General features: G+C 62.0%; 1 protein-coding gene across 1 annotated transcript in view; it reads left to right on the forward strand.

Annotated features, from left to right (window-relative positions):
• SHISAL1 (shisa like 1) overlaps positions 1-12494 on the forward strand; it is a 71426-nt gene that overhangs the window by 16132 nt on the left and 42800 nt on the right. Inside the window, exon 2 of the mRNA XM_055328745.1 lies at positions 9442-9537. Within this exon, the coding sequence (XP_055184720.1) occupies positions 9471-9537 (67 nt within the window). The 5' untranslated portion in view covers positions 9442-9470. The remainder of the gene's footprint in view (positions 1-9441; positions 9538-12494) is intronic.

The raw sequence follows: 12494 nt of genomic DNA on the forward strand, positions 1-12494 counted from the left end.
CCTCCCAGCACCCCAGCAAGGCGGGTGCATGAGCCTCATTGACACATAGGAAACTGAGGCTTGGCTCCTGTTGTCCCCCATGGGGAGGGTTCCTGGGGCCAGGGCCCCTCGCACGGTGGGAGGCCTGGGTGTCAGGAAAGAAATCGGGGCCACCCTCCGACAGGCGTTCTGCGGGCCTGTCTTTCCTCTTCCTGCCCTGACACTTTCAGTGATTCATTCTTCATGTGATATTTTTGTGTTTCTCCAGTGGGGAAGACAAAATGCCGCTGGGATTTCCAGGGGTTGTTTTATCTCCATGGTGCAGCCAAATAATTCGAGGGAACAGACAGAGGCGGAGGGATGTCAGGTTGCAGAGTGTCCCTCGATGGCTTCAGCTAAGCTCTCCCTTTAATGAGGGAGGAAACCGAGGCTGAGGCGGGGGAGCCGCTTGCCCTGTGACCCGAGGGGGAGAACAGAACCTCCAGGGGCTGGGATTTCCCGCCTCGGTCTCCTCACCTGTGACGTGGGTCGAGCAGCAGTGCCTACCTCCAGCATTGGAGAAAGGGACATGCAGGGAGGACTTGGTTGTGCAGAACTGGCCCCGGAGCAAGGGGTCAAGGAAGGGGTCCAGGGAAGCAAGCCGAGGTGAAGACTTGAACCCAGAGCCCAGCTGGCCGGGTGGAGAGTGTCACAGAGGGCAGAGAGCCCTATCAAGGAGAGGCTGCAGTGTGTTCTGGAAGCAGGGATTGGGACGCTCTTTCCAACACCCCACACTACAGTGTGCAGAAATCCCTCTGACCCTGCAGCGGCCCCATGGAGCAGGTGTGATCATGCCCGCCTGATGTGGGTGACTGCAGGGGGCCCAGGGGGTTCCCCTGGCCCCAGAGTTGGGGTTTGGGGTTTCTTGGCTAAGGCGAGTGGCTTCCACGGCGAGGCTGGTGCCCAAGGGTCGCTGGCAGTGACAGTTGAAGTCGAGACCCTGTCTCTGCCGGAGGAGAGAGCGTGTTGCCCTAAAGGCCAATGCCTGATGCACCTTGTTTCCTCCCAGAGCTTGCTCCTTGCAATGAGGTGGGCCTGGCACCCACGCCAATGAGTGTGGACGGGGTTCCCACCCTTTTGGGCAGCAAATGTCTATTCAAGCACCTACTGTATGCAAAGCATGGTGGGGGGATAAGAGGCACAGAAGTCCCCTCTGCCCCAGAAGCTTGCACCAGGCAGGGAAGCAATTAGCCAGCAGGCGGGGTGGAAAGATCTTAGCGCCAACTAAAGGCAGAGGCGCAGCACGAAGAGGAATTCACCTGGAGGCATGGTGTTCAAACGCACTTTCATTTGCTAAGGGGCACCCAGGAAACTCTGGGGTCCCTAAACCATTGGCAACAGTGGATAGGAGGCACACATGGAGCGCTAGCATTATGCTCTGGCACTAGCCTTTCTGGCTCTTTCTGGCTCTTTGTAGCCCAGCAAGGTGGGGGCCTGGTTCCCACCTTACAGATGAGGGACCAGAGGCCAGGGAAGTAAGCTGCTGAGAATACCCAGCTAGTGAGCAGCAGAGCTTAGATCCCAGGCTAGGTGATGTCACCCCCGCACCCACCACCAGCCCATTTGCCGTCAGACAGACCTGAGTTCAGGTCATGGCCCTGCCCCCTCCAGGTCCAGGCAAACCACTTAGGCTAAGTTATGGTTTATTTATCTGCAAAGCAGAGCTAATGATGCCTACAGTCATCCCCCAGCCCAGCGAGTGTTTAGAAAGTGCCCACTGTGTGCCAGGCCCCATGCTGCTTACGGTGACACACAGTGACCGCATGGTCTCAGCAGGGCCAGCTTTGGTGGCACGGCACCTGTGCAGTCACGCCGAGCCCAGCACTCAGGAGGGCCCAAGCTTGTTTTTTTAGAAAAAAGACCTGCATTTTTCATTTTGCACCGGGCCCTGCAAGTTATGTCGCTGGTCCCAGGTCCCAGCCCTCGTCCGGCCTACAGCTCGATGGAAGAGACAGATGTGCTCAGAGAGCCGCTGCGCCAGGCATGCAACTAGAAACCGCCTTCTGCGTGGGAGGGAAAGGTGGACGGGCAGTGAGCGCAGCAGCAGGGGTCAGGCCTTGGAGGCCACAGGCCCTGGGGGGGGGATTTGTCTGGAAGTGCCAGGGGCAGAGAGATGGCCAGTGAGGCTGGAGGGGGACCTCCCAGCCAGGGAGGAGCCAGGACCCCTCGAGAGTCTGCTCTTCAGCCAGTGCCTTTGGGAGGTTTTGATTGGGGCGCTGGGGCCCGCATTTTGAAAGCCAGCTCTCTGGCTTCCAGGTGAGGATGGGTTGGGGGTACAGCAGTGGTGCACAGGGACCCTGAGGTGCTTGACTAATCAAGGGAGAGGAAGTGGGGGGCCGGAGGGGGCTCCCTCCCAGGCTTGCAGGTCTGCCCTTGAGGTGGGAGTAACCCGGAACCTCAGGGGCCAGCACAGCGAGGGGGGGTGAGGAGCTGTGGGGAGGGGGCTGGCACGGGGCTCAGCACACCTGTTGCTCTCTGGCCTGTGTGTGTCCTCCACGCGTGTGCTCCGGCCCCCTGGCCCCGGCCAGCACAGGGAGGGAACACGTCCCTCCTCCCTCCGCCCCGCTCCTTCCACTTTGATCTTGCTTCACGCAGGCGTCCCGCCTCCCCGCGTGTTTATTCCCAGACTTCACGTTTCGGAGTGAGAGTTCATAACCTTGAAGGGAGCGCCGTCCTGAAAACGAAAGTTCGCGAGCTCAGGGTCGGGTCTGTACCGCTTGGGAATGCGCTGGAGATTAAACATCGCTGCTGATACCACGTGTGCTTCCGTACGGGTGCGGACGGGTACGGTGTGTGGATGTGTGTGCACATGTGTGTGTTGCCTGGGGTGTGGACACACTCATCTGTCAGTGTAGACAGGGCACAGGGGCAGAGCACAAGGTTTGAATCCTGGCTCTGCCCTCACCCTCCATCTGCTCCCTGGGGGCAGGGGGGGGGGGAGGTACAGCCTCAGGGCTGGGGTGTGGCGAGCGGTGAATGAGCTCGGGGAGGGGCCCCAAGGGCTGTCGCCTCCCCATCACCTGTCTCTTGGGCACCTGCTGCGCGCAGGACGGTCTGCGAGTCCCTGAAGCGCCCTACCCTTGTTTCATTACTATTCACAGCAGTCCTGTTACTGCCAGTAGTAGTGGGAAGACTGTCCAAGCTTTGTGACTAATTCGTCATGGAATTGGGTGCTTCATGAGTCGCCCCCAGACCCTAGTCCCATGGCCGCCAGGCTGTGTCCCTCTTGCCTGTGTCTGAACGCCCACCCGCCCTCGCCTGCACTGGGGTCGGCCCAGTTGGGTATTCATTGAATGGGCCTCCAGAGGACGAACCACTCCCCGGACGGTGGGGTGGGAGGGTGACCTGGTGGCCTTGGCGCTGGACCTGGTAGGTTGGTCTGACTTGGACATAGGAGTTGGGGAAGGGGGCACCCGGGAAGGACCCCGCTGGACGCCCGTGCTCTGCTCTCTGCCACCCGGCACCCAGTAGGCTGGGGCAGGACCTGTCCTCGCCCTGCCGTGGAGCCCTCATGCACCCAGCAGGGGAGGGGGGAGGCTGGATGTGTTTGGGTGACACACCTGTCACTAGTCAGGCGTCCTTGTAGGTTTCCAATGCCGGGAAATTCCGGGCTTGGGTGGCCAGGTCTAAAGGGGGCCAGGGCCACATTCATTGTCTCTTTTCCCGGTTTGCACTAAGGCTTTGTGCCCTGCCGTGCTCCTGCCCACGCTGGGGGCGGGTGAATCCAACACAGCCTGAGACAACCCGGGGCAGGTGCAGGGGCAGGGAGCTTTGGGAGCCCACCCAGGGGCTGAGCCTTGAAAGTTGGGTCGAAGCTGCCCAGCTGCGGGACAGGGGAAGGGGCTCCCAGGCACGGGGGGGGGGCAGGCTGTGCCGGTGCCCAGAGGAGAGGGCGGACCCTGGACTCTGGAGGAGCAGAGGGAGTCGGGGTGGGGGCCAGACCATGCGGGGCCTCAGGAGTGGGTGTAGACTTGAACCCGGAGCTGCCGGGACTCCTGAGAAAGTGAGCACGTCAGAAAGCCAGCCCTGGGGCCACGGGGACCTGGGCGGGTGCCGGGGGGCAGGGGGCTGGGGCAGAGGCAGCCCAAGGAACACTGAGCACCGACGCTCTCAGCACCCACTGCCTGCCAGCTCCGTCCCAGGCGCTTTGATGCATCACCTCATTGGATGGACAGTCATGAGGATCCTGTGAATTAGATACTATTTTTATTCCCATTCTAGGTCCAAGGAGACCGGGGAGACTTGTCCCAGGCCACACGGGGTGTGGTGACATAAGTGCAGCCAAGTCCCGGCCCCAGACGGTGTGGTCCAGGCTGCGGGACCCAACCTGCAGGCCATGCTGCCCTTGACCGAGTCCCGGCAGGAGGATGCGCTCGGCCAGGCCCGGGGCTGGGTGTGGTGGTCCCAGAAGGGGGTGCCCCCCGAGGGGTGCCCGGCCTGGGGTGTCCTGGGCAGCCCCTCCTGCCTGCACCCAGGCCCTGCCCCGCGTCCCTCCCTCGCCCGGCCGGGCTGACGAGAGAGCAGATCTGCTGTTGTCCCCGGTGGGGCATAATCCATCAGCTCTTTCTCTCCGCGTGCCCTCCTTCCTCTCCTCTCCAGCCTCGCCAAATTCGGTGTTTAAAAATAATCCTCGAATCTGGGAACAGCAGTCCCCGGCTGACCCGAGGGGTGGACCGCAGAGATGCGTGCTGGACCCGTGATTCTGGATGCGATCAGAGCTCGGGGGAGTCCTACTCATCCAGAACATTCTTCCAGTTATTTGAGTTTTATTGGCGGCCCCGAGCTACCCTCGTGGGGGTAATTTTACCAATTTTCAGAGAACTAGAACCCAGGACGATAAATCTAATCCATCTGTGGGAGATGTGCTTCCTTGGGGGGAGGGGCGGGGGTGGGGCGAGGCCCCAAAACCCTGCAGCGCCCAGGCAGACAGCAGGACCCCGGCGGGGTTGGCCTCCTGTCCCGTCCTGGTCGCTGAGGGGCCGGGTGACCTTGAGCCTGTTTCCTTCTTTACGAGACGGGGTTTGGTGGCCTGCCTGCCCTGGGTGACGGGGTTCCCAGAGATGACACAGGGAAAAGTCAGGGTCCAGGACTCGGCCGCGGGGAGGAAGGGAGGCTCCCCTGCCCTGCAGGCATCACCCATGGAGGTCCCAGGTGGCCACACCTGACATGTGACGTCCCCTTTCCACCTGCACCCATGCCCCTGGGCCGGTGGCCCCTCTGCGGACCTCACACGAGCGCCAGGGGATGGCTTCCACCTTGTGAATGTTGGTGCTCTCAGTCATGTGACCCCTGAGAATGGACCTAGGACATGGCTGCCCCTGGGCACCGACTTTCCAGAAGCCACTCTGACCCTGCCAGTGGGGGCAGGGGGGCGTAGCTGGCTTTTGAGTTTTGCTGTCTCGTTAGGAATGGGATTTTTACGTAACTTCCCATGTGACATGAGGTGGGCTTTTGTTCCGCGGTGGGTTCGGCCTTCAGGTCTGGCACCTGGGCTGCCCTGAGCACCTGGGGAGCAGGGCCCCCCCATAGGCCTGCAGGCCCCAGCCAGACTCCCCGTACCCCGACCTTTGTCCAGCAAACAGGGTTGTGGCTTCTGTCCTCCGTGAACCCCCCTGCCCCCACTGTTGACTCAGGCCCAGGCAGCCCTGGGTGGGAGTGGGAGCACGGTCGGGCCGTGGACTCTGAGCAGCCCCGGAGTGTGTCCTGGCCCCACACACCTGCAGCATGCTGGCCCCTGGGAGGAGCCAGGACAGGCCTCTGAGGCCGGTGGGGGCCGGGCTGGGAGTCACACCCAGTCTGGGGGACTCTGGAGCCCAAGCCCCGTGCCCGTGGCCCCCAGCTGGCTCTCATGGCCTCATAGAGGAGGGCACAGGACCAGGCCCATAAAGTAGAGCTGACTGGCGTCCCTGCCCCCAGAACCCCCCTCAAACCTGTTCCAGAGTGGGGGTTAATGAGGGGATACTGGGAGAGCAGGCGAGTGAATAAATGAATGAGCACAGGAATGAAAGCAGAGATGGAAGGTGACGTGCCGCTTCTTCCAGCGGATGGGATCACGGCGGGCCTCCTGGAGCTGCCTCTAAGGCGGTGTGGGATTTACACTCAGGATTGAGAGGAGGACACCCGGGTATGAGGGACAGCCCCCAGCCCCCATAGATGGAGGGCTTTGTAGGGGCTGGAGCAGCAGGAGGGAGTGCTGGGTGCAAGGCAGGGTGGATCCCCCCACCCAGCACACACACACACCCTATATTCATTCCCTATATTCATTCAACAAACCCACTGGCCCTAGGGTTTGTGCCCTGGACTCCACCCTACAGGAGCCAGAGGGTCAGGAGACCTGCGGGCCTGGGCTTGCTCCCATGGAGGGTGTCACCTCAGAGGACCTGTCCCTCCCCACGCCCCACCATGCACTTTTCAGGGTTGATCTTTGGGTTTCCTCAGTGCAAATCCTGGCTAAGCACTTTGAAATGCTTTAATCTCCTTCATCCTCCTAGGAGGGCCCTGAGGGAGGCCCAGGCTCGGAACAATTAAGCGGCTTACAGCCGGTGGGGCCCGGTGGGGCCCGGTGGGTGCGGAGAGGGGCCTGCGGGAGGGATCGGAGGGCCATCCCCAGGCGCTCACGCTAGCCCAGCGTGCACAACCTCCGAATGACGGCGTCTCGGGCCCCCCATCGCATGCTCATGCCAACCCCCATCGTATCCTGGCTCACGCTTCAGAGGAACAGCCCCTGGCACCCTTGGCCACCCCGCCACCCGTGCTCTGGGTGAGAGCAAGGCCTGAGCGGCCTGTGGAGCCCGGTCCTGTCTCTTCTCTCGGAAGTTCCGAGCCTCTGGGTTTCCCAGGTGGCTTTCTCCTCTGCCTGCCGCCACGCAGAGGGACCCCCTCGGGCCCCAGCTGGCACCCCTGTGCCCCCCCCCCGACCAGGCTGTGAGCTGCCGAGGGCGAGGACGAGCTGGCCGCCCTGACCCCGGGAGCCCAGCCCGGGCCCGGGCCCAGAGCAGGTGCCCCAGGACAGTCAGGCAGCCGGAGGGCTCTCGTTGTGCCCTTCCCGGTACCGTCTTCCAGAACCGTGTTCTCTGGCAGCGGGTCTCTGCAGTCTGCTCTGCTTGCAGACCTTCCCCTGGGAGGCAGAGGGCTTCACGGGGCGGGGGGATGACACGGCATCGGCACCAGACCCAGGACGGAGGGGTCAAAACCTGCCCTGCAGGTGGGGGTACAGCCTTGCTGGGAGGGCACCCAGGGTCCTCACATGGGCCCCAGCTCCCAGTGAGCTGCGCGCACCCCTCACGCCTCACCGCGGATCCCGGCCTGTCCTGGGGTGATCCCCGCAGGAGGAGGGGTGACAGGGTCCCGGGGACCCAGAACAAAGCACCATGGCTGAAGTCTGCTTGCACGGGCGGGAGGCCAGAGTCCAGGACCAAGGTGTGGGCGGGGCTGGACCCCCTTGGCCTCCCGGGGCATTGGCCCAGGCTCTCCCCCAGCCTCCCGAGGTCTGCTGGCCGTCTTGGGGTTCACTGGCGTGTAGATGCATCATCGCCCCAACCTCTACCTCTGTCTTCACTTGGCCTCCTCTCTGCGTGTCTCCATGTCATAACATCCCCTTCTTATAAGGTCACCAGACGTGTTTGGTTGGGGTCTCCCCAGACCCCAGGAATGACCCCCTATAACTATATCTCCAATGACCCTATTTCTAAATAAGGTCCCATTCTGAGGTTCCGGGGGTGGGGGGTTAGGACTGCAACCTAAGGATTTGGGGGGGCACAATTCATACACCCTGATGGGGTGTGACACGAGGGAAGAGGTCCATGAGCAGAACCAGAGCCTGGCACATATTAGGTGCTCAGCAAATTAATCCCCATCCTGAGTGTCTACACCTCTCCACAGCCACATGCAACTTACAGCCCACTGGGAGTAGGGGGTCGACCACAGGGTTTACATGGAGCACATTTAGGCCTTCTCAGGTGCCCCGCCTCCATTCCCACACCCCTGTAGGGAGGTGGTGATGATGGTGAGGTGCCCTAACGTTTGTCCTGGGGCTTCAACAACCTGATATGAGGTGGCCACTGAGGGCCAAGGCTATGCCTCAGGTGGCCTCCTGCGACATGTACTCCCTAGTATCCCCCACTGGCCTCTCAGCTGCTCCTGCCTCAGGGCCTTTGCACTTGCTGCTCCCTAGTCTGCAGCACGGTTCCTCCCAACAGCCATGCTGCTCACTCCTGTCTCACTCAGGTCTGCCGGCTGTCACCTCGGCCCGAGGCCTTCCCCAACCACTCTCCTGAACCAGCCCCCTGGCACCACTGTGTACCCCCTCACACACACATCTGGTGTTATTCCGCCCTCATAGCTTTGTTTATTGTGGTAAAATACACATGACATGGAATCTATGTTTTAACCATATTTAGAGTATAGTTGGGCGGCATTAAGTCCACGCAGCCATCACCACCATCCCTCTCCAGGACTCTCTCCATCTTCCCAACTGGTGGGAACAAGCTCTGTCCCATGAAACACGCACTCCCATCCCTTCCCTGGCCCCCAGTGCCCACCATCCTACTCGTTTCTACGAACGTGACGACGACCCCGGGGACCCCGTGTCAGTGGAGTCCCACGGCGCGTGTCCTTCCATGGCAGGCTCGTCTCCCCCAGCACGATGTCCTCGGGCTCACCCGTGGGTGGCACCATCATCCTCCCCTTCCTTTTAGAGACTGAACCCTCATCCGCCGTGTGTCCATCTTTCATGTCCCCGTTTATCGGGACACGGGGGCTGTTTGCACTTGCTGCAGCCGCCCTCGTGCAGCTGCGAACACGGGCGTGCCACTGTGTGTCCGAGCCCCAGCTGGCAGCTCTTGAGGATGTAACCCTGGGAGCCTCGGAGCGCTTCAGACATTCCTCTGCTCGTGCGCTTGCCCTCAGCCTCCCTCGCTGGACGCAGGGCCGGGCCACGGGCCGCGTTCGTGCTGTGTTGCATCTGGTCTGCCCACTGCCGTGTCTCTGATCTGATGCCCAGACGGTGCCCGGCCCTGTGTGGACCGGCGGAGGGGTTAACGGGAGTCCCCGTGAGCGGCACAGCAGGGGGACCTGGGGCCTGCAGGCCCCCGGGGGGTGCGCGAGCTCCTGTCCAACACCCCGGCCCCCCAAACCCCCCGTGCTAAGCGGCTGCGCTGGCCCCCTGCACCCCGGGGCGCCCGCCCACTGGCCTCCGCCCGCCCATTCTTTCCACCACCTGAGCCACCGGCCCGCTTTTGATTAAGTCTCATTTTGCCGTGAAAAGAAAAGGAGGTGACAGTTGACGGGTGGGGGAGGTCATCTGTTCCAGAAGGAAATTGGATGGCCGCACTTCTATCCTCCCGGCCCGGCCCCTGCTCCTGTCCCCTGCCGTGGGCAGCAGTGTCAGCCCACACCCAGCCTCTGCCAAATCTCGTTAAACAGGCAGCTCCCCACGGATCGATGCCAGCCAAATGATGACCAGTTGTGGCCAGCAGTCCTTGAACGTGCTCACCGTCCTCTCGTTGCTGATCTCTGCAGGTAGAACTTCCATGGGTGCCCAGCGGGGGGGGGGGGCGGGGGGCGCGGGTGATCCCTTCCCAGGGTCCGCGCTAGCCCGGCCGGGGTTCTGGGTCCTGGCAGGTGGGGGGGGGCGCTGCCCCTGGCCCCCCAGCCTCCCCCTGGTGAGGAGCTAACGCTCAGTGCTGTTCGGTGAGAGCCTACTAAGTGCTGCCCCCCGAGTGCCCTCGCCAGGGGCCGTGCTGAGTGTCCCCCCCAGGCACGAGGGGGTTAACTGCGGCTGCCAGCCCTGGGAGAGCCTTCCCGCGGATTCCTTACCCCACACCTGAAAGTCAAGGCCGAAATGCCGTGGTCATCCCATTGTATGGATGAGGAAACTGAGGCTCAGAGCCGAACTGGGTAGGAGGAGGCGATACGGCCAGCGCAGGGGCTGGGGTTCCAATCCGCTGGCTGTCACCCGACCTCCTCCTGGGCATCGCCTGATGCAGCAGGTGGGCCCCCACGCTCCTGTCGACACAGATGGGCATAAAGCAAGTCCTTCAGCTGCTCCGAGCTGAAGCCGCCGCATGGAGAAGCCCCCCTCCCGCCTGCCAGCAGCGGTGGCTGGCCGAGCCCTGGCCTGAGCCAGGCCCCTGCTCTCTCTGTATCTCCCTCTGTGTCTGTCTCCCTCTCTGTATCTCTTGGTGTCTCTGTGTCTCTGCCTCTGTCGTTTGTGCATTTGCGCACAGGACCTCCTCATGCCCTCTCGCTCCAACAGACCTGTTGACACAGGCTTCCTGCCCTTGTCCCTTTGCTGAGGGACAACATGGCTCAGAGGGAGGCCCTGAGGGCCCTGGAGGGGACAGGGGGCTCCAGGATGCAGAGCCAGAGCCAGGTCAAGGGTCTGGGGGCCACTGTTCACCAAGCTCCTCCCTGACTCCTGTTCTGAGCGTTAGTGCCCGTGGTCCTCACTGCCTCCTGGGAGAGAGGAGGAAGTCCTCACCCATTTCACAAATGAGAGAACAGGCTCAAAGGACAGGGAGCTGCCCCAGGCCACACAGTCACACGGCCATTAGATGATGAGGGCGCGCCGTGGTCCTCCCTTGGAACCCAAGGGAGCGGCTGCCTCCTCGGGGTCCCCTCTCCACTTGGACCGGTTCTCCTGGTGGCTTGGAACCCACTGGTGGCCTGCTCGTAGAGCGTCCCTCTGCCCTGGGGCCCAGGCACAGCCCGAGGACCCCAGCAGGTCTGGAAGACAGCAGGTGCAGCTCTGTATCAGCCGCTCACTCGCTCACACCTCCCTGCTCCAAGCAAGGCCCATGCTTTGCTGTTTACTGTCTTCGGAGCCCCAGCCATCGGGGGTGCCAGTGGGCTCCCATCTGTGAGCGCAAGGAGGCACACAGAGGTGGTGATGGGCCAGATCACCCTGCATGCTCCATGATTCAGACCCAGCTGCCCCGGCTCCGAGCTCTAGGCAACTTCAGCTCTCGTACATTCTTCCTCGGGAAGCAGCAGTGGCTTCCTTATCTTTGCCAAGTGGCAAAACAAGTGGCACCAGACCATCTGTGGTGGCCGGGGTGATCCAGTGGGATTTCACCTATTTTCGGCCTTACCCAGCCTCCCTCCCCACCCCAGCGCTGCACAGCGGGCTCCCCAGAAGCCACGCTCAGAGGCCTCCCCGCTCCATCCCTTCCCTCCCTGGGTCCCACTTCAGGTCCTAGCCTCTCGATCCAGCCTCAGGCCTGAGCCGGTCTTGCTGACGAGCTGCTTGCGGGTTGTGGACTTGTCTAGCTGCCTGCGGGCCCGCCCACAGCAGGGCTTCCTCACCTCTGGATGGACTCTGGACTTCCCGCCTCTGGCCCTCACATCCAGCCTCCGCCGTGTCCTTCCTCCGGGCTGGTGGGTCCCAAACCCCAGGCCGTCAGCATCACCTGCAGGCCTTGCCTCCCACGCCAGCATTGCTCATGCAGAAGCTCTGCTGAGGGGCCTGAGACGCTGCGTTTGTAATGCGTCCCCAGAGGATGCAGATGCAGCAGGTCAGGTCCGCACTGTGAAACCACTGCTCTGAGCCTCGATTTTCTCCTCTGTACGATGGGAGTACATGAGATTAAATGAGATGGGGCATGCTTAGTGAGGGTTGTTGTCCCCCGGGAGGGTCTTCTGTTTCCCAAGGTCAAGGCCGAGCAGGGGGCCTGGAGGGCTCCCCTGGGCCCTTCTTCCCAAAGTGGTCATGTCTATCCCCACGGGAGAGGGTGCTGTACTTGGGGCCCAGGATTTCATGAGTCCCCCCCCCCCCACCCAGCCTCAGCACTCCGGCTCATGAGGCCTGTCTGCCCACTGGCTAGTGCGGCCCAGTAGGGACTCCCCTCCAGCAGCCCGGGGCGCTCAGGGAGCCCTGTGGGCTGCTCTCTGATTACCTCTCAGCAGAGACAGAGCTTTCCACGAGCTGAGGAGCTTTTGCAAAACCAGAGCCTTTGTGGTTGGAGAAATGTATTCAGCCAATGAAGCCCCTTTTCAGCGATACAAATTAGATACAGCAATCCCTTTTATGAAGATACTAATTAAGCCCGAGACAGCGGGCTCCAGGTTTTTTTCCATTGTTATATTTGCTTAGGCTTTCGCTCCTATTTATCACCATCCACACGACTGGTAAATACTGTCCTGGGTTTGCAGCAGCCTCTGTGGCTGAATAGAGGCCTCCCGCCTTGAGCCAGGGGAGGCAGGGCCCAAAGCCAGGGCAGCTCTGTGACCGTGAGATGGGGGTGGCCAGGGCAGGCCCTTGGGGACCTCTGGGGCTAGGGCCCTGGTTTAGCAGAAACCGTGGTACAGACGAGATGTTGCTTCCTTCGAGAGAGGGACTGGGTGTCTGCACCTGTGGTGCCCTCCAGCCGGGCCTCTTGGGCTTGTTTGCAGGTTGTCACCAGTCCACACGGTAGCAGAGGTCATCAAAGCTGGTGACAGGGGCACCTGGGTGGCTCAGAGGTTGAGTGTCTGCCTTT

The sequence above is a fragment of the Nyctereutes procyonoides genome, unplaced genomic scaffold (assembly GCF_905146905.1).
Source record: "Nyctereutes procyonoides isolate TBG_1078 unplaced genomic scaffold, NYPRO_anot_genome, whole genome shotgun sequence".
Taxonomy (NCBI): domain Eukaryota; kingdom Metazoa; phylum Chordata; class Mammalia; order Carnivora; family Canidae; genus Nyctereutes; species Nyctereutes procyonoides.